This window comes from Pteropus vampyrus, unplaced genomic scaffold, assembly GCF_000151845.1.
Source record: "Pteropus vampyrus isolate Shadow unplaced genomic scaffold, Pvam_2.0 Scaffold7, whole genome shotgun sequence".
Taxonomy (NCBI): domain Eukaryota; kingdom Metazoa; phylum Chordata; class Mammalia; order Chiroptera; family Pteropodidae; genus Pteropus; species Pteropus vampyrus.
Window position 1 is genome coordinate 15,160,061 of NW_011888788.1, and position 21,219 is coordinate 15,181,279.

The following is a 21,219-nucleotide window of genomic DNA, read 5'->3' on the forward strand; positions in this document are numbered from 1 at the left end:
AGGCACTGCTAAAAGTTTGGTTTTGTTGTTCTGAAAGAATTTGGTCTACTTCCTTTTCTAGCCCTGGGCCTTAAGATGGCCAAAGGTCAGGGGTCTCTTGGTAACTGTGGTGTTTTTTACCACCCATTTCCTGATAAACACAGAGACAAGAACTCTTTGTCCCCTGAGACTGGAACTGAGCAGCCGAATTCTGTTGTTGTGACCTGGTTGAGGAAAGACCTGAATCAGAGGTTATGCAGGAGGAGCTCAGAAAGAAGCCCAGTGCTTACCATGTTTCTCATTGCCCACAGATTCTTCCCTTTCTTTCCTCACTCACAAGGAATAAACCTTGTGATCTGCAAAACACCCCCTACCCAGTCCTCATCAGCCCTAGAGCAGGAATTTTATCAATGTCTGTCCCGGGCTGGGCCTGAGTATGGCCTGGAGGTGAAACCAGGCTGGTAAGAGAGAGAAGTATAATGCAGAGTAAAATAGGGTAAGTGTCACAGTGGGTAAAGGAATTACCTGAGCCTAAAATTGCTCAGAGCTGTAGAAGATAGGTGAGGAGACAGAACTTGAGCCTGGTTTTGACAGCTGGGTAGGAGCCAGTTATGGCAATGGACACTCAAGAATGCTTGAACACAGGCAAGGAAAGGGCTGAGCAATGGAAAATATGTGCATTTTTCAGGGTGACCTTACCCTTTGAATCCAAGAGTGAGTTTTGTAAACGTTAATACAGAAAAAATATGTTCTAATCCAAATTTTCCCAAATTTCTTCTGTTGTGCCATAATCTTTCTTTTATTCCTGTACCAACTTTACTTTTAATTAAGCCAATATTTTTCTTTAAATTGACTCACCTTTCACATTTATTTTAAAAAGTAAATTTAGTAAACCAGTCACGAAAGGACAAATACTGTATGTTTCCACTTTTATGAGGTACTTAGAGTAGTTAAATTCATAGATACAGAAAGTAGAATTGTGGGTGCCTGGAATATGGGAAGGAAGGAGTGGGGAGTGACTATTTAATAGGTATAAAGTTTCAGTTTTGCAACTTTAGGTAATGGAGGTAAATGGTAGTGATGGTTGTACAACAATATGATTATACGTACTACCCCTGAACTATACACTTAAAAATGGTTAAGATGGTAAAATTTATGTTGTGCGCATGTTTTCACCAAATTAAAAAATGGTGAAAAAGGTAAATATAATTGAAAAGTATACTAAACACATGTAAACTATTAATATAAGTACTGGACATTAAAATAAAAACCATGCCTCCATGTATTGCCTTGGTATGTCTAACACTCTTTGAGAAATGTCGTCAGCTTTTTAAAAAACATATTTTGCTTTTGACGCGCAATATTATATTGGTTTCAGGTGCCCAAGGTAGTGCTTAGACACTTATAAAACTTACGAAATGATCATTCTCATAAATCTAGTACCCATCCTACATAGTTATTACAATATTACTGACTGTATGCTCTATGCTGTACTTTACATCACAATGATTATTTTGTAACTACCAATTTGGACTTCTTGATCCCTGCCCTTATTTCACCCATTCCCCAGCCCCCTCCCATCTGGCAACCATCAGAATGTTCTCTGTATCTATGAGTTTGTTTCTGTTTTGCTCGTTCCTTTATTTTGTTCTTTAAATTCCATATGTAAATGAAATCATATGGCATTTGTCTTTCTCTGACTTACTCTACTCAGCACAATAATAATAAACTATTGAGAAGCTATAAAATATCAGAATTAATCTACATTATCCCACCAAATAAAGTTTTTTGTTTTTGAGTTCTTTACTTTGTAGCAGGACTATAGCTCTTCATGTTAGGAACACAGGCAATGTGATGAATCTTAAGCCAGTCAGGTCCTAGGCAAAAACAACATGGAACCCTGGGCTCTGCTTTTGTTGTTTATTTTTGTTTTGTGTTGTTGATGTGGTTAGCATTCTATTAATAATAATTAGCCTCATCAACTTGTCTTGACTTGCTCTATGACTATTAGGCATTTACCGTGTAAGCAAGGAAAAGCTATTGGTTTTCTTAAAAGTCTGGAAGGTCCACTGGGGACCCAGAGAACTAGCCCTCAGGCTGAAGAGCACTGAGTCTTTCTAAGAGTTATCAGGGAGCACTTTGCTAGAAATCCAGGTAGTACTTGGGAAGGTAAAACCTGGGTGGAGCCTGCCACTCACTCCTTCACATTTCAAACATAAGGCAACCCTTGTGGATTACCCAGTCCCACATTCAACACCAGGATTGGCCTTGAAGGAACAGGCAAAGCAATCAGAGGTCTCCTCCCAAGAACAGAATTCTTAAATTAAATACAAGTGTAACGTTTTCATGAAGGTAGATCACAAATGTACCATATTCCAAAGCAGATCAGATCATGTTTGTACTAAGGCACACACACTCACACATGCACACACAGAAGGGAGCCCAAGAACTATAGAATGAGGTTTAGAGGAGCATTACTTGATCAGAGTCACTGCCCACCTAATTTAATTCCGCAGAGGACTTGCCATTCATTCTATGAGAAGTTTTCAGAAGTTGTTAATTAACTAAACCATTCTCTTTTGGGGCTGAATTATTATCTAACAGTCTGCTGTAGAAAGGGAAATTCATGGTACACTTTAAATATTTACTTGAAACAGATTTTGTCCTTGAAAAATAATCAAACACATCTTATAGATGTTGATAAAAATTGCCCACTTAAAATATATAATTGTTCAGCTTAATGAAGGTGTGTTTTTAACACACATAGAAAAGGTTTAGGGGGGAGGGCTTTTTGGTTTTTTGTGTATAATCGTTTCGCCCCCATGTCCTGACTCTGAGAACAAAGCCATCCAGGGCACTGCACCAGTGCTGAGACGCGTTAGCCAAGTGGATGTGTATACCACCCTTGTTGATAGTAATAACTTGGCATTTTGCCTTGTATCTAGTCTCCTTAAACTTTATTTTTGCTATTCAACAAAATAAGATTTTTATATTTTATACATATTACTTATATATTATATTCTTATATTTAGAAGATTGTTGACTGTATTCACTGCACCAGTATTTTTTCACAGAAACCACCTCACATCAAAGTTTTACGCATTGCTTTGTTAATTGCCTATGTCATTTGTTTGAAAAAAGATCATACTATAAAGTGAAAATATACACCTCTGCTTTGTTGTTTGGGATAGAGCTTGGGAAGAGGGGATGATATACTGGGAAGTGCAAGGGAGCCTTTCTGAGTACACTGGTCACTAGAAGCTGCATTGATAGATTGTGCCATCCTCTGGAGTTCTGGATTAGGAAAAGAGAGAGCATCATTTGGAAACTGCTGCAAGTTACTGGTTTCTCTGAGATGAATCTGATTACGTGAAATTTAATAAAAATAGATCTAGTGTCTTTCTGCCTGTCCAACGTTAGAGTGCACTTTCTGTAATCACTTATTCTTGCACCTGCCTAGGCTGCTAACACCTGGTCCTAGGACACCTGGTCCTGGGGAAAAAAGGAATACAGTCAAGTGGAAAGGTCACTCTCATCCCACACTCTGAAGAGCTTTGAATTGGGTGTGACCAGGATGTAGCTGGTGCTGGTGAGCCCTGCCCCCCAGAGTGTGTGTAATATACTTCAGACCATGAGGCCCAGGTTGTTTAAAATGGGATCAGATATAGTATATGAGTTTTCCAGTGTTTGTTCTCCAACCCCAGAGGCACTTTATGTTTGTGGGGCATTCTGTGATTTGCCCAGTATTTTCACGTGGGTATGAGTCTCACTGAATCCATATTTGAGCTTCATCTCCCCATGAAAGCAGACCTCCACACTTGGAAATAGTAGTAATAGTTGAAAAAAATATATGAAATTTTTTATGCATAAAAGCCCAGTGAACTGGTAAATATTTTCTGATTTTTCCTGAACCTATTATTTTGCAAAATTTCAGACATTTCAAACATTACAGAAAAGTTGAAAGAATAGTACTGTTTCACTTAAATTCACCAGTTGTTGAAATTTTGCCACATTTTCTTTACCCTCTACACTTTTTCCTCTTTTTTTTTTTTTTTGAAGGGGTTGGAGGAGCCTGAGCACTTGACACTTTCCAACATTTTCACAATTTGCTCCTAAATTCTTCAGTATGCATCTCTTAAGAACAAGAGTGTTTTCCTAAATAACCGTAATAAAATTATCACACTTGGGAAATGAAACACCAATGTAATATTATCTGATATACGCTCTTATTCAAATATTCCCAGTGTCATTTATAGCTGTTTGCTATTCTGATACCGTATGCGATCAATTCCATGCACTCAGTATAGTAATTGTGTCTCTTTATTCTCTTTTTAGATATAATAATCCCTTAGCCTTTATTATTATTATTATTAAATGATATTGATATTTTGAAGAATTCAGGCGAGTGGTTTTGCAGAAGGTCCCTGTATTTGGATTTGTCTGATTGTTTCCTCTCATGTAAATCCAGGTTAGACACATTTTGGAGCAGGAAGACTACCCAGATGATATTATATAACCTTTGTTACTGGACTGAATCAGATCTGAATGCTCAGTAGTTGCTAGCTAAAAGACAACTCCGAGATGATTTTATGAGAAGAAACTTTATTGCAAGCCAGAGAGCAGGAACACACTGGGGGTCGTTCCACAGCAGTGTGTCCCCAAACAAAGCATCTAATCCAGCTTCACTAGGAGGAATCACACATAAACACTGAGGTAGACCTCCTCATTCAAGTGCACGTGCAGTCAGAAAACAGGGCTGCACATACATTGAATGTTCAAAAATGGTGGAAAATCTCAGATTTTAGTATTATAATGAGGAACGTTCATGAGGAGGTCACTGGAGGGTCCTTAAGGCTATTTCAGACTGCTCCAGCCAGTCTCAGGCAGTTTTAGCCAGTTCACCCCCTGATCCTGCAAAACATCTTGGCTTGTTCCTAAAAAATAGTTCTAGCAGTCAGTGTCAGGGGTTGTATAGGTATGGATAAACATCTGACTAAGTCTTAGTGTTTCTGTGAGACTTTCAGCACATTACAAGATAAGCATTACACAAACCGTATGAGAGTGATCTAAGTGGGGTTATAAATTAAGACAAAGTTATAAACTCTAAACAAAGGTTAATCTCTTGCTACATGTGTAGGTTAGGTTAGGTTACACCTTCTCAGAGCATCGCATTGGAGGCACTTGACATTGGGGGTCTCTTCTCTGAAAGTGTTGATGCTGGTCACTTGGTGAAGATAGTATCTGTCGGGTTCAAATTTGTCAAGGTTTTTCCTTTTTCCTCTTCATGATAAATAATCTGTGGGTGCGATCTTTTAAGATTGTGAATGTTCTGTTCCCTAATAATTTTTCGCCTACAGATGTTAGCATCCGCTCATCATTCTTGCTTGCATAAATTCTGCATGGTGGTGGAAGTACCATCATGTAGAATTTGTCTTTCAAATTAGGAAGACAAAGCTCAAAGAGGGAAATGGGTGTCTTGTGCTACTGTGACTATGTCATCATACAGTCTCCTGGATTATATCACAGTGATTTACTTATCTCTGTAAGCCACTCGTTTGTTCTCTTTCATATTTGCAAGCAGACATCTGTCTTAAGAATCATAAGTTTCTATTAATCTCATCAGCTTCTGTTTTAGGTGGAATTCCCTAAAAGCAGAGCCTGAGATGGAGATTCTTGTGCCATCATTTATTGAGAGAGATTCTCAGGAGCAATCTGTGAAGGAGTGAGAGATATAGGATATAGGACAGGGAGGAAACCAGGCAAAGATATGAGGCCAGCTGAAGTCTAACCTCAGTCTAATCCCACAGCCAGTCTGAAGTGTGACTAGCACCCAGAGCTGTCGCACCTTCAGGCAAAAAGACCACTCCTCTACACCCCATGTCAATATGGCATTAGCGGTGCATCTGCTCCCAGGGAAAGGCCTAACTTCCCAGATATGTTCAGGAAAAAGGAGCAACAGGGGCACAGGGGCCTGATCTGATAAAGGGGGACTGGGCAGGGCACCAACAACATTTACTGCAGGTTCAACATTTCTTTCATTATTTTTTTCCTGAAGGCTGTCCTTCAAGTTGGCTGATAAAAGTCAATTTGTTCCATAATAATAGGCTATAAACCTATAACAGCTGGCTGAATAAAAACGTTGGAGTTGGTTTAGTCATTTGTAAAGACGAGGTCTAATTTAGGGTTACTCCTTTATGAGGTACCATGAATCTTATTCACCGTCTCTGTGTTGAGGCTAAAGACTGAGGTATCACAAGATATACTCTTCTAAGAAAGAAAGATGTGTCAATATATTTACATATCTGAGTGTCACAATTGCTGTCTTAGAGACTATAGAATTTGGTCTTGGTAAAATATCGCCTACCTGAGACAAAAGGAATGAAATCTTTTTTGTATTTTTTTTTTGGGGGGGGGGGTTGGTTCTGAGTTCTTTTGATGGCACATCCACCCCCACCCCACCCCCCAAGAAAACCCCACCTTATTGGACCTGAGTTCAAGTGCACATTTTGTTCTTAGGTCTCCAGCAAGTTCTCCTCAAAGTGCTTCTTGGACTGGCAACATCACCCAGAGCTTGCTAGAAAGACAGATTCAGGCCCACCCCAGACCTGCCAGATCAGAATATCAGGGGCTGAAACCAAAATCTGTGGCTTAACAAACCCCAAGTTATTCTCATGTAGGTTCAAGGGCTGATCCAAAGCAGTGGTTGTAAACTTGGCTGCACATCAGGATTGCCTGGGGACCTTTAAAAAATTCTGATACCTGCATCCCACTCCATGTGTCTGACTTATTCGATCTGGGTACAGTCTAGTTATCAAAATATTTTTAAGTTCCCCAGGTGTTTTTAATGGACAGCCAGGGTTAAGAATCCCTGGTCTAAAGTCACTTCTTTTACCTTATGTGAAAGGAATTTTTACACCAGCTTAATTTTGAAGTTTGTTCTTATAGCTGTAAAGATTCACTTCAAAATACCCAGAGGCCCTGGAATGGCATTTGCAGAATGAGAAACTGCCCTTTTCCGTCTGGGAACTTGTAGCAGAGGTAAAGGAAAATGTTCACATATTTCAGAGAAAACCAAATGTAAATCTTGAATGGAAGCAAGTGATTCTTTAGATATATTGAAAGTCAAGAAGATGGCGGGGAGAAATTATTATGGAGTCTCTAGCCCTCCTACAGGCTATCATAGGTGTTGTTATTGAGGCTGCATACCCAAAAATGATCATCTTAGATTGGCTTCTTCCATATTTAATCCAACTTCCTAGGAGTAGGGTGGTCCTCCACATGGAAATGGCACATCCTTCCCCTATTCCCACCTTAAGTTCAGAACCATCGCCTATCTTCCTCAACGTTGAAGACTTTGTCCAGGCCACACATTTGGGTTTTGTGGGGTTTATACATTTGAAAACCACCATGTGTACCCGAACCTGAACTTGGCCCTTTGGGTATGAGTGGTCAGGTCCAATGTTCCAGCTGGTTGCTCCAAGACCAGTGCCAATGACTAGATCATTGAGAGCCAGGGAAAGTGAAAGTTCTGGAGGTGGTAGAGGGAAAGAGACCCCAGGGCTGAAGCAGTCTTGGATTGGAATTTCTGTCCTCTCTCTCTTAACAGAGATATGTCCTTGAGCAAGTTACTCAATCAGTCTGAGCCTCCTGGTCTTTTTCTAAACTGAGGCCCTAGTAGCTTTTTTTCAGGGCTGTTGAGAGGAGTAAATGAGAGAATGTTTGCAAAGGGCCTGGCTGCTGGTAGACACTACATAGATACAAGCTATTCTGTATTCATGATTTTACTTGTTACCTGCAGGATTGGGTGAACACCAGACCACTTGAATTTCTAGCTCTGCCGTCTCATGGCTGTTTACAACTCTGGACAGTTCAATAACTTCTTGGACCTCAGTTTCCTCATTAATAAAATGGGGACTAAATCCTCAATAACAGAATTAGTGTCGTAGACGAAGGTCACAATAGTGATATTTTTTATTGAGATTTAATTTATATAACATACAATTCAAAATTTAATGTGTACAATTTAGTGGTTTCTGGTATATTCCCAAAGTTATATAATTACCAGCACATTTCATTACAAAATATTTTCATTACCTCAAAAAAGAAGCCCATACTCATTTGCGATCATTATCCATCCTGCACCCCTCCCCAGTCCCAGGCAACCACTAATCTTTCTGTCTCTGTATTTGTCAATCTAGATTTTTCATATACATGAAATCTTAGAATATTTGTCCTTTTGTGTCTGAGGTTTTTCACTTAGCACAATGTTTTCAAGGTTTATCCACATTGTAGCATGAATCGGTACTTTATTCACAGATAAGATGACTGAATATTATGGCTGAATAAAATTCCATTGCATAGATATGCCACATTTTATTTATCTGTTCATTAATTAATAGAAATTTGGGCTATTTAAAGTTATGGTGATTATGAATAATGTCAATGTGATTTTACCATACTGTAAGGTTTCATTATAAACAATATTAGTAATAAAAATGCCTACATGTGTGAAAAAGAATGAAATCCAGTTTGGGAACAAAATGAGTGTGCATGAGTGTGAGCAGGGATGATTTGCTTTTGCTTTTTGAGCATGCCATGGTCATGTCTGTTGAGCTTTAGGACTTCACGGTTTTCATATGGAACTTCACACTTAGGATTCTGTGCTCAAAGAAAGAAATGTTTCATACCAGAATATAGACTAAACAGGATTTAGGTTGTTTAGAACCTTTTCAAAACCGGGTTAGAAATAGAAGATTGTGTTTGAATGTGGTTGAGTATTCTGTTTAATATTAGAGATACAGAGTGAAATATAACAGTCTGGAGGGGAAGACAAGTGAGGTGGTGATGACATGATGGGGTATGTGCTGTGACAGGCCTAGCCTATGAGATTGTAGGGCAGTCTCTGTGTTAGGGAAATTGTGATGCAGCCATTTGACTCCTGCCAACTCTCTTTCTCTTAGCATGGTAAGACACAAGGACGATGGCTATTCTGAGGAAAAGGATGTGAAGACCTGTCCCCGGGACTCTGGCTATGATAGCCTCTCTAACAGGCTCAGCATTTTGGACCGTCTTCTTCACACCCACTCCATATGGCTGCAGCTGAGTCTGAGTGAGGAAGAGGCAGCAGAAGTCCTTCAGTCCCAGCCTCCAGGGGTAAGACTCAGAACCACAGGGAAACAGGTTGAGGCAAGCAGGGCTGCTGCATCCTTAAAGAGAAAGACTTGGAGTTCTAGAAAATTCTTTGCAACTTGAAAGGAGCATGGTTCCTGGTGTGCACCTGGGTTGCAGTACAGGGAATTTCTGGAAACTCCAGAGGCAGCTCCCAGGAGCAGAGCTTCTCACAGTTGGTCTCTCTGTCTTCATCTGTAAGACTCAGCAGGATAACAGAGAATCTCAGTATGAGCAGAGGCCTGAACCTGCCTCTTGAGACCAGACATTGAGGATGAGCCTGGTTGTGGAGTTTCGGTTGCCCCTGCTGTTCACTTTCATTCTGAGCCTGGGAACCCTGCGAGACCCAGCCATCCAACTTAGGACCCAACCTTCCAAAGTTCTGTATCTGTAGACTTGTTCGCTCTGGCTGCTGCTGCTGATTTTTCTTAGGCTTTCTCAGTGGCATTGCACATGGATCAAAGTCCGGTTCAGTTTCTTCAGCCACTGCCAGTCTCACCTTAATCAAGATCACGCTGCAACTCTATAGAAGTTCCTCAAAGAAATGTTAAAGGATTAATATATCCTTTGCTGTCCAATATGGTAGCCACTTGCCCCATGTAGCTATTTAAATTTACATTAATTAAATAAAATTAAATGAAAAAGTCTTTCCTCAGTTCCACTAGCCACATTTTAAGTGCTCACTAGCTACAGATGGCTGGAGGCTGCCATTTAGGATGGTGTAGAATATAGAACATTTCCATCCATCACAGTAAATTCTTTTGGACAATGCTTGTATACAATGTCTACTTCCAAAAAAAGGATAACTACAGTAAGTCCCAGATAAAATAAGACTTGAAACAACGTACGACAAGAGATAGAAACTAAGAAGTAGATGGAAAGGCAAGGAGAAAATTGTATTTGTGGCTGGCTGAGGAATGTTGTAACAATCGGGCGCAAAAATAAGCTTTTGAGTTTCCTATCAGCGGAGCCTGTCTGTTACCACTTTTTGATTTATAAGTGTGTCTTTGTTTCTCATCTGACAGAAACAGACAGGACTAAGAACTCTGTTAAAAGTTGCTCAAGGTGACAGATGCAGTATTTGATCATCTTTGCAGAGAATTCCTTGGCCAGCATGCTGTGTTGTTGCCTCTGGTTTTGGTCTGTACGATCAAGAACCCTTTCTGTGAGGCCCCCACACTTTGGAGGTTGTGTTGTCTGCTCCTACATTTCTGCTAAAAACTCTGAAGAGGGAAGTAGCCCTGATGCTAGGCAGCAATTCCCCTCCTGGTGTCAGGCACAGCCATTCCTGCTTGAGACTGTGTGAGGAACAAGTCAGGCAGGATATTCAGCCACCTACTTCATTCCTGGATAGGACTCGCCAGACAAGATGGGGCAAGCTGAGGGCTGGGTGAGGACAGGAGCAGTGTGGATCAGGAGAGGCCAGATGTACCAGAAGAAGCAAGAATACTGAAGAGAAGAAAAAGCAGATATGAGAGGGAGGGAGAAAGACCAGCCATGGTGGCATGGGTCCTTGGGGGTACCGCCATCCTCGGTTAATCTACAACCTAAGACAGGAGTCTTCAAACAGTTTCTGTAAAGGGCCAAAGTATAAATATTTTCAGCTTTGTGGGCCATATAGTCTCTGTCGCAACTACTCAATTCCGCCTTGTAGTGCAGATGCAGCCACAGACAATGCGTATATGTATGAGCATGGCTGTGTTTCAGTAAATGTTTATCTACAAAAACAGGTTGCAGGATGGATTTAGTTCACAGGCCATACTTCATCAACCCTTGATCTAAGGCTGCAGATATTCAGGAAATAAGGCCTACAGGACTTACTCTCCCCAACCCCCAAGGTGCAAAGAGATCCTTCCTTGCATAAAGGAATATTACCTCTTACCACCAACCAGCAGCTGCTTCCCAGTGGTGCTTTGGGCTTTTACCCATCAGGATGATATGTAGGAAACATCTGCTTCAGTTTTAGAGTGTCCCAAAGACACTAACTCCCAAAACTGGTTACAAGCCCCACTCCAGCCATTCCATGGCTGTCTCCCCATGGGTACTGGGAAAAAAGAGAGAACTCAAAGGTCTTCCTGCTTCACTCTTTACCAGATAACCAATTCCCATATCCCACCCTCCACCCCCACCAAAATAATGTTTCTTAGGAGCTATTAACTAGACATATGGACCAAAGTGAAGATTAGGTAGAAAAGATAAAGAATGATATGGGAGCAGAGAGCATAATGTCCAAGTGCAGAGGAAAGAGAAGCATTAGTTAAGGAAACAGGACAGGATAGGGTCCTTGGAGAAGGACCATGTACTACAGAAGGGAACCAGGCTGCCACGCCGCACACTGCAGGGGGTGCCACTTCATTTGTAGTCTGGGTGGGTGGTGCCCCTGGAATTGTGCAGCGCACAGCCTACATAGCAGTACATGACATACTTGCCTCCATGGTGATGGAGGCCAGAAAGGGGTCCTGAAATATCTGTACTGGGAGTTGGGCTAGTTTAAAGCACGTGTCTGAAGACAATATTAGGACCTGGAGGGAGTTGTTGAAAAGTGAAGTGAGTCAAGAATAAATGGACTACCAGCCTTGGTGTCCATTAGATAAAATTCAGAGCACACCTACCTACCTCTCAGATGGAACAGTCATTTTTCGGCTTCAGTGGATTGTTGTCATGCCTGGTCTTGCCACATCATCCCTTTTTCCAAGAGAAGCCAGAAGTTCAATTTTAATTTAAAAAAAAACAAAAAGCAAAAAACAAAACACCTGCCTTTTCATTGTTGACAACAAATTCAAATTTCTGTCATAAATATATCCATGAGCCAAATTTTAGCTACTGAACTCCCAATTCACCACTAATGGTTTTGCCATGTTGCCTCATGTTAAGAATCTAGGTATCATCAACCAAGATACTCATGTAAGTTACAGGCTAGAGAACATACAGCAGGAAAACAATCACCAAACTGAAAATGGTTCTTCAGACTAAGGCAATTCTTATGGAGAAGTTTCTCTCGAAGGGAAAGTAGGGTTCCATGGAAGCCAGTTATCGAGGAGAGGTGTCTGTGGCGTGCTCACTGCTGAGTACCCCTTTCTCCAGGAGTAGAGTGTCCTGCTTTGAGCCTTGTAGTTCAGCTATGAAAGGGGTTCTATTCATGAAAATTAGGTGTGCAAGAGATCATATGCCCAGGTTCCAACTTTCTAGATGTTTCCTGAATTTCTTTTCCCTCCTAGATCTTCTTGGTTCGTAAGTCTACCAAAATGCAGAAGAAAGTCCTCTCACTTCGCCTGCCCTGTGAATTTGGAGCCCCACTCAAGGAATTTGCCATAAAGGAAAGCACATACAGTAAGTGATCACTAGATGTTTAGGTCCTAGTTAATGCGAGGGCTTCAGGTCTCCTGGGCAAGTGGAAAGAACCTGCACTTTGAGACAGACATACATGAGTCTGAGTCCTGGCGTTGTTGCTTTTTCACCTAATGACTGGGCAGGTAACCAACCCTAGTAACCTCAGTTTTCTTACCTGTATAGTGGGGTAATAGTCACCTCAGAGAGTTATGAGTTCAGTTAAACAACCTATGTGCAAAGTATGCAGCCTACTGCTTAGAGTATGGCAGAGGCCTGATAGAGGTTGGTTAGCTTCCTCGCCCCTTTCCCAGTTAAACAGAGCATGGATTTGGTGCCCATATTTGCCGATGACTAAGCTGCAGAGCAGGCTGCCTTTTAATGAGATCTAATACTGAAGCATGTGCCTGCACATCTTCATGAATAATCCTTGAGCAGATGTATTTCCTCCCAGCAATCACTTTTCAGTTTTCTATGAAATGCAGCTAATCAGAAGCAGGATCCAGCCCTTTGGAAAAATTAACTGAAGTTTTGAAAAATTAACTGAAGTCATTGGTAATGTGAAGTTTCTAGAGGCCAAGTTTTAAATAAAAAAGGGAACACAGTTCTGGTACTGCCAGTCTCTAACAAGGATCAGAAAATGGATCTGTACCCCAAAGGGGAAGGCTTCCTTGAAGTAACAGGTTAGCAAGCTGAGGTGTGAAGGCCAGGAAAGGTGAGTTTGGAAGCCCATTGACTATTTAAATAGCAATACCAAGACCAAGATTGTCATGTGATTTCAACCTAAGCAAACCCCAGGCCCTACATTTAAAGAACCCAAAGGTATTGAGGTCAGTTTAAAGCCAGATATAGGATTATACTCAGCCTAGAATTCATAGTCTCACTGAACCAAGTGACCTTTAACTGAGTCTGGAGGAGACACTTCCAGCAGAAGTGAAACCTGCCAGGCTCTCTGTGATCAGCCTCAAGTCAGCTGTAAACCTGGGTCCTGTGCAGTGTTTCTTCTAGGTCTCACAGGGTCACTGATGCCAGGGACAAACTTCCATATGCAGACACACAAATAGTCATAACCTGGTGAATGATTTAACATGGTGAATGATTTATACCAGTTTATTTATGTGCGGAGGTAATCAGAACATAGATTTCAAACCTACTATATTAGAGGCAATGAGTTAAATATTAAATGAAAAAGGCAATGCTGAGTTGGATTTTGAAAGTCTGCTAGCCAAGAAGTGATAGAGCTAACTGTATTTTAAATCCCTTCTAATATCCAAAGTTAACCATTACAAGTTAGTCTGAAAGCCCCTTTCTTCTCCTAAGGTAAGTACAGTTAGTGTTTGTACTATAAAGCTTTCTTGGTGTTCATCTTAGGTCCCTCCAGGCTAAAGGTTTTTTTGTCCTATTTTGACAAGACCTGTATGACTTCCCTGTTCCTTTTCAAGGGACTTAAAGTAATTGAAAGAGCTAATATGAGCTAAGCATTAAGGTAGCCATAACTTGTTACCACAGGCCTGGTCCCACCATGACAGTCCCTTTCTGGCCAAGGCCCATCTTCTCTATGAATTGAGGTAGATTAGAAGAGGAAGGACTTGCTATAAAAACAGACAGCTATTTTGTTATAATATCTGGACAATGTGGTTTAATAATAAATACCACCTCATATTTGTATAGACTGCTTTCACACAAATTACTCTAAATTTCAGTCCCCACTAGTACCTTATAGGAGCAAAGAGAGTACTCTGTTTGTCCATTTTACAGATGAGAAAACCAAGTCTCAGAGACATTAACCTACCGCAAATGGTTCCTCTCTACTTAACTCACTAAATTGTAGTGCACATGTATGTGTTCTGTTTCTCTTTCTGTGTATGTGTCTGTCTCTCTGTCATAGCATATGTATAGAGGCATGGGTGTGTTTGGGGGTGCTACAGAAATATGAAATAAGCAAAACAATATAACATAAGCAAATAAGAAGCAAAAGCAAAATGAATGAGGATATGGAGTGTTATAAAAAGGGAGAAAAACTCATCAGATTGAGGAAATGAGAAAATCTTCACAAAGCTGAGGATATTGAGAATGTTTTTGGAAGAATAGCTGCATAAATGGCATCTCAGCCAAGATAGTATAAGGAGCGGTTGGCAAACCATGAGTATTTGAAATCAAACCACACACTGTTTCGTCATCCGGAGGATGTACAAAATGGCACACCATCTGGCTAGAACATCCCTTCTCCATGAGGAAGCGTGTGCATTTGGTGGTGGCGGTGGTGGTGGCGCAGGGCACTCAGCAGAGATGGGTTTCATAATCTTCCAGACTGAATTTAAACAAAAGCTGACTTATGGGGACCTTGTGTTATCCTCTAAGCTTTGTGCCCCTTCTGCCATGTATCTTTACCAGAGGTGACCTGTTTTGGCAAAGAGGAGTCCATCCAGGAGGGTCAGGGGCAGCGGGCCTTTGGTGTTCCCCAAGCCCTCTCACGTGCTAACTTATTCTAGCCAGACTGGGCCCTTGACCCGTGCCCAACTTTGTGTTCTGAACTTAAAAATAAAGATAGTTGTGCAATTTGACTGTGTGCTGATTTGTTTACCAAGCATCAGAGCATGTGCTCCTGGTGAGTCAGGGGCTGAGTTTCTAGGCCATCCACTCTTCACTGGTCTGTTTCTGGTCAACGTACATCCTCCTCACAGCTGGTTCTGATAAGCCACACAGTAGTTGTTTCAGAGCAGTGAGATGGTCCTTTGCACGCAGCAGGCAACAGTGGAGAGCTTTTCCTTTCCTGGAACATGCTCATGGACACTCAGCAGGTTTCTAAAATCTCTCTTTTCTAGCCTTTTCCCTGGAAGGCTCAGGAATCAGCTTTGCGGATTTATTCCGGCTCATTGCTTTCTACTGCATCAGCAGGTAAGGCCTCATTTCGTATGATTTTCATCACCTTCTTGGTGTGCAATATAATCAGCCCAAGAGTTCTTGCTTAAAACAGAGTGGAGGGATGTGGGAGGCTAACCGCCTATTAGATGTCACTGGAAGGATTGGCTACTGAAATAAAATGGTCACCAAGTCTCCTGTGCCAGACTTAAGATCAAAATAATTAACCTTGGCCCCCCTAAATGTAAAATCTCATTAGTTAATATGATCATGTTCTCAAGCTACTCATGTTCCTTTCGCTTAGCCTCATCAAGCAGGGGAAGCACGCACACATGCATACACATACATGTGCATGCACGCACACATACAGAGGGACCAACGAAGCAAATCTGAAACATTTAAAGGTTCTCTGATAATATTTCTGAAAACTCTGCAAGGAGTACAGTTCATTCTAGAAATGTGGATTCCTTAAACCAGCCTATAAATCATGCATCATTGTCTTTCAGGGCTGCTTGATTTCCATGTCATTTTTGCAATTAAGGCAACTATTTCAGTCGACATTAAATTAAGCCAAAAATCACGAGGTCGGCAAGTGTCAGGAGGGTACAAGTTGTGGAAAGCTTTCTTCTCTTTTTCTTTTTAGCCATAACAGTTTTTCAAATCAGTTATTCTTTCATTGATTAAGAATTGAAACTCTTCATCTGCAGAGATTGATATTGCCTCCTCTGAGGTAGCAGAGCTAGCTCATTTGGCTTCCTGTGCTTTTCTCTGTCTGTTGCTGCTGGTAGAGTAATGCCTGGCATGTGTTACTAGAATTGTTTTCAAAGATCAGTTTTCACAGCCATCTACTCTGAGACAGAGAACGTTACTTGATTCGGTTTACTTTATGTTAATTTAAGGGTCAGGTTTTTTTTCTCAGAGACTGAGTTAGAATTAGAAGTTCCTTGCACCTGTTGGACTAGGCTGTTCAGGGGCAGGCACTAAGCTGTTTACTCCTGGATGTCACTGGTCAGGGGAAGCCATGTAATCAATGGCCAGAGGGTGCGAAAACACTTTCAGAGGACTCCATGATGCGTTCAGCAGGGAGAAATGAGGGACTTCACCTAGAATTGGACGAGAGCCCTGTGAATGCCTTCCAGGGGACACTACCTGCCAGGGTTGGGGCAGGAGCCCTCGGTTTGTGTGAGGAAATCTGTTGCCCCAGAGAGAAGGCCAGTGCAGAGCCCCCACTGTCCCCAGGGAGTCACATCTGGTCTGGTTTGAGGACAGCCGGGCCTTGCGAATGCATTTCAACACTAACATGTCAGTCGGAGGTGAAGTTGGCCAGTATTTACTCTTCATAGTTTGCTGGTTGGTGACTGTGCTGTTGTGCGAAGAATCATTACACCTATTAAAAAAGCATTTAGCAGTAGCACACAAAAGATATCATCCCTCCCCTCAGTGTTCATAATAGACTGGAATTCCTGCTGTCCAGGCTGGTCGATGATTGAAGAAGATAAAGTACATGAGAACCTTTTATAAACTATAAAGCATGAAAGCAATCAATATAGGGTGCAATATACAGAAAAATCCCAACGTTGACATTTTGTAATTCGGGTGACCTGAGATTCATTTTCCTATTTTTTTCAAAATGCAAAGGTTCTTAATGTTTTTGTTTCTCCTTTTCACCACATTATTCATTTACTTAAATCTGTGTTCTTTGTAATTAGTAATAGATTTGATCTAGTCTTAGCAAAATATTTTTGAAATGTTTTTGAAATGTTCTATTTGGTTGTTAGTATATAAGTATTCAAATAGAGAAAGCAACTGGACTGTCAGCTCTGGTACTCAAACAGAACATACATGCACGTATGCCCTAGATTAGTGAATTCAAAGATTGATGAGCATAGAATTTGCCACATCAAGAAGACGCATTGAAAAGTATAGTTGAGAATACAAATAGTCACGCACTCTGTGGCCACTAATGCCTAGTAGCTCTTGTCAGTTTGGTGTAATTAGTGTAGTATAGAGCACTACCTTGGAAACTTTTACTAGAATCACCTGGAATCTTGTTAGAATGCAGATTCCAACTGAGAGGGTCTAGGGCAGCACCTGAGGGTCCATTTCCAATAAGCTCCCAGGTGATGAGGCTGATGCTCCTGGTCTTACAACTGCACTTTGAGTAGTGAGGGGCTAGAGAAAATAATTATCGTTATTAATTCTGAAATATAATGATAAATCAGGGGCTTTATCTATGCTAGGCACCATACATCTATTATTTCTAATCCTCATGGCAACCCTAAAATAGGATTATGAATATACCATGGAGAGAGTGAGAGACTTGTCCACATTCAGTAAATAAGTAGCAGATACTGGATTTGAACCTGCCTTAATGCCATAGCCCATATTTTCCCTCTAGAGAGCACACCTCCACAGACTTGGGGTTCAACACACCTGGGTTCCAGTCCCTACTTCATTCCACATTAGCTCTATGAGTGGGTGCAGGGTCCTCTCCATCTATGTCATCCTATGCTCCTGATCTGTGGAATGCGGGACATCGAAGCTTCTTCCCAGGGACATATGTGAGCCTCACACAAGTTAAGGTGCCCGGTGTGATGCAATAGTAGGTGCTCAATAAAGTTAGTCTCCTTCCTTTCAGAAATACAATATAGAGCAAAGTTAAAAATATAAATCTAGATTATGCTTATACTAAAACTCTTGGGTGAAATATTTATACCTAAGATGTCTTTATTTTGTCTACTATGCAAATTTTAGCACTGGCACTCCTTTTTTCCTTAACAGGGTGTGAGTGAGAAGGGAGTATCCCCTTTTGTGTATGTGTGCGTGTTTGCGCGCATGCTCATGCATGAAGGAGATGCTGTGATGTGCCCTGGTTGGCACAGTGGGAGAGGCCTCATGCACAACATCTAATTTTCTAATAGATCAAAGCCTAAAACCACCAATTAGCAAATGGCAGGTGTTGTTTCCTATCATATATGTCATTAAGAAAAACCAAAACCAGTCATGTGATATTTAGGCTCCAGTTACTACAGTGGGCATGGTAAAAACTTAAAATAAACATAGGTTGGTTTTGTTGTATGTGGCTTTTCCCCCAAATTGTCTAAAGGCAGTAGATATTTATTAAGTAGTTACAGTTATAGAAATATATATTTATTTGCATGATACTTTGACATTACAAAATTCCGGTTCCTGCTGATCTTCAGTTAAGATTCTAATCAGGGTCATTGCATCTCTGGAGTCAAGCAGCTGCCATTACAGATGCTGCCATCCCAAGGTTCCACTTGCTTCATCTAGAGTAGATGCAATAGGACAAGTAGAAGGAGGTGCTCACAACATTTGTGGGCAGGCGAAAGGGTTTCCTGGAAGCAAGAGGTGACTCAGGCTTTACACCCTAAGAAAGAGGAGCCTCCTGACCATCAACTCCTGGCATTTTTGTGAGGAGTTGGTATGTGAGAGCCTTTGTGACACTACTGCATTTTATTCATGTTTTGTTCTTTTCACTGACCTTTCTAATTTGTTATTCATTGTCAATAGCTTCAAGGTTTCCAGAATTCTCAGTCATCTAGATTTAATCTGATGTAGCCTACAATGTTGCCTGTTCTCACCGTAAACAAAAAGTTATTTGGTATAGTTATTCTCTTCGGTGGAAATTTCCAGGGCATCTCGTATAGACAAAACAAAGGCAGAAGCTCCAAGTTTTATCCCTCACTCCACTACAGGCACAGTGGCCCCTTGCTGTTCTTCATACATGCCAGACCCTCTCTCACCCCAGGACCTTTGCACCTACTGCTCCCTCTGCCTGGAAAGTTCTTTTCCTTGTGATTTACTTCTTGGCCGACTTTAGATCTTCAGTCAAATTCTACTGGCTCATGGAGCCTTCCCTGGCCAACTCTCACACTCGAACACTCTTTATTATTCCTCTTTTGAACTTTATTTTTATACATGGCACACATCCCCGTCTCATATATTCTGTAGATTGCAGAATTGTTTATTGTCTGTAGGTGTCCACAGGAATGAAGCTTCAGGCAAGCAGGGACTTTTTTGTTTTATTCCCAGTACCTGGAACAGTGTCTGGCACATCACAGATGATTATAAACATTTGTTGAATGAATGCATCAATTCATTGTAAGACCAGTACCACTATTAAAAAATGACATTATTGTCATTGAATATTCATTCATTCATTTATTCAAAACATACTTTCTCTCTGTTCATATCAGGCAAGGCATTGTGCTGAGCCCTGTCACCAATGCTTAGAGCATGGTCCCAACCCTTGTACATGAAAATGAACAAATTTTTATTGAGCCTGCCATTACCCTTTATGAGAAAGCAGGAGGTCATAGTCTATGAGCTTCCTAGGGGTGATTCTATGCCTTGGCCATGGAAGCACCCTGGTGCTAGCTCAGCATCTTCCTGTTGGGTCTTTTGGTCTGCAATGCTGCAGTGTGTGTGTTTGCTGGTCTACACATAGTGCCATGCTGCTTGGGAGCAGAACTGTTGCATGAAGTCCTGTAGGTTTGCCTTGCTACTCAAAGGGTGGTCCAGGGGCAGCAACATCACCTGGGAGCTTGACAGAAATGCCAAATCTCTGGCCTCACCCAGACTTCCTGAAAGTCAGAGTATGCAGTATAATAAAACCCCCCTGTGGGTTCACGCACACTAACTTAAAACACAAGGAGAAGTCTCGTCTCGATATTCACTGAGAATCCGCCATGTGTAAGGCAGTGAGATAATAAATGTTGGTTTAGGATTACACATTCCTGCCCAGGAAGTTGGGGTCCAACATTCAGATCATCTAGCAAATTAGTGACAATGTTTTATGTCTGTGATCGATCCACCAACATAATTAATTAGCAGTTCCGATATTAACTCTAGGTACATTTTAGCCACCCTAGAAGGAAACCTGGTCCTCACTACAGGTACTGAAAATGTGAAGGCTTGTCTCTCAGCCTGTCCCGACTGTGTTAATATAGGCAGGAATAGTAGTAATCTTACAGTCCTACTACCAGTAAAGGTAAGTTCTGGTTAGGCACAATGTGATGCTTACTGAGGACATTTTAAATAATTTAAGCTAAAATAGCTCTAGGATGGACATGAAGGCAAGAGATAGAAACATGACATGTAATTATAAATATTCTCTTTTTTGAAAAATCAGGGATGTTCTGCCATTTACTTTGAAGTTGCCTTACGCCATTTCAACAGCCAAGACTGAGGCTCAGCTTGAAGAACTAGCCCAGCTGGGACTAAGTAAGTGGGGGCCCCTGCCCTGGTCTCTCTTAAACTGAATCTCTGGAGCAGAGTCAGTGTTGGGCTGATACAATGTAACGTCAAAAAATAATCCCCATCTCGAGCGTAAAACTTTGGGTCTATGAGGACCCTGAATCACATCTTTTGAGAATCTTTTTCTAAGTCGGACATTAAACCAGTTCTGAGTTTTCCTGGGTAACCTCCACATCCCCTCAGTGTCTTTGAGTTTGAACCACCCAGAATGTCCAAGTCCAAATGTAATGCAACCTTCTACAACGTGTAATTCCTGTCCCTTCTGTGTCAACTTGCTGGGGAAAGGCAGTACTTGACAGAAAGGGAAACCCAGCACAGGGCTCCTCGCGTGCACAGGTTTTATTCAAGAGGAACACACGGCCACTGACGGCACTTCTGTGCTTTCAGGAATCTGGCAGCGCAGGCATCTACAGTAACATCTGGCTCACTTCCTCTCTTGTTTGTTGAGTTCTGATTCTGATGTTCTGGGCCACGTCCCTTACATTGCCACGCATCCTCGCTCCAGCCAGCCAGCTGGATACTTTCTTTCCCTCTTCCCTCTTTGCCAGTGCCCATAAACCCAACACCATGCTGCTGGACAGTGGTTGACAATGGGATCAGGAC

General features: G+C 41.4%; 1 protein-coding gene across 20 annotated transcripts in view; it reads left to right on the forward strand.

Annotated features, from left to right (window-relative positions):
• The window catches only part of LOC105299145 (ras and Rab interactor 2), a 192,655-nt gene that overhangs the window by 150,968 nt on the left and 20,468 nt on the right, over positions 1 to 21,219 (forward strand). For all 20 annotated transcript variants that reach the window (XM_023537687.1, XM_023537723.1, XM_023537674.1 and 17 more), the window contains 4 exons: positions 8,940 to 9,132; positions 12,366 to 12,477; positions 15,300 to 15,372; positions 20,492 to 20,583. In XM_023537687.1, coding sequence (XP_023393455.1) covers positions 8,940 to 9,132; positions 12,366 to 12,477; positions 15,300 to 15,372; positions 20,492 to 20,583 — 470 coding nt within the window. The remainder of the gene's footprint in view (positions 1 to 8,939; positions 9,133 to 12,365; positions 12,478 to 15,299; positions 15,373 to 20,491; positions 20,584 to 21,219) is intronic.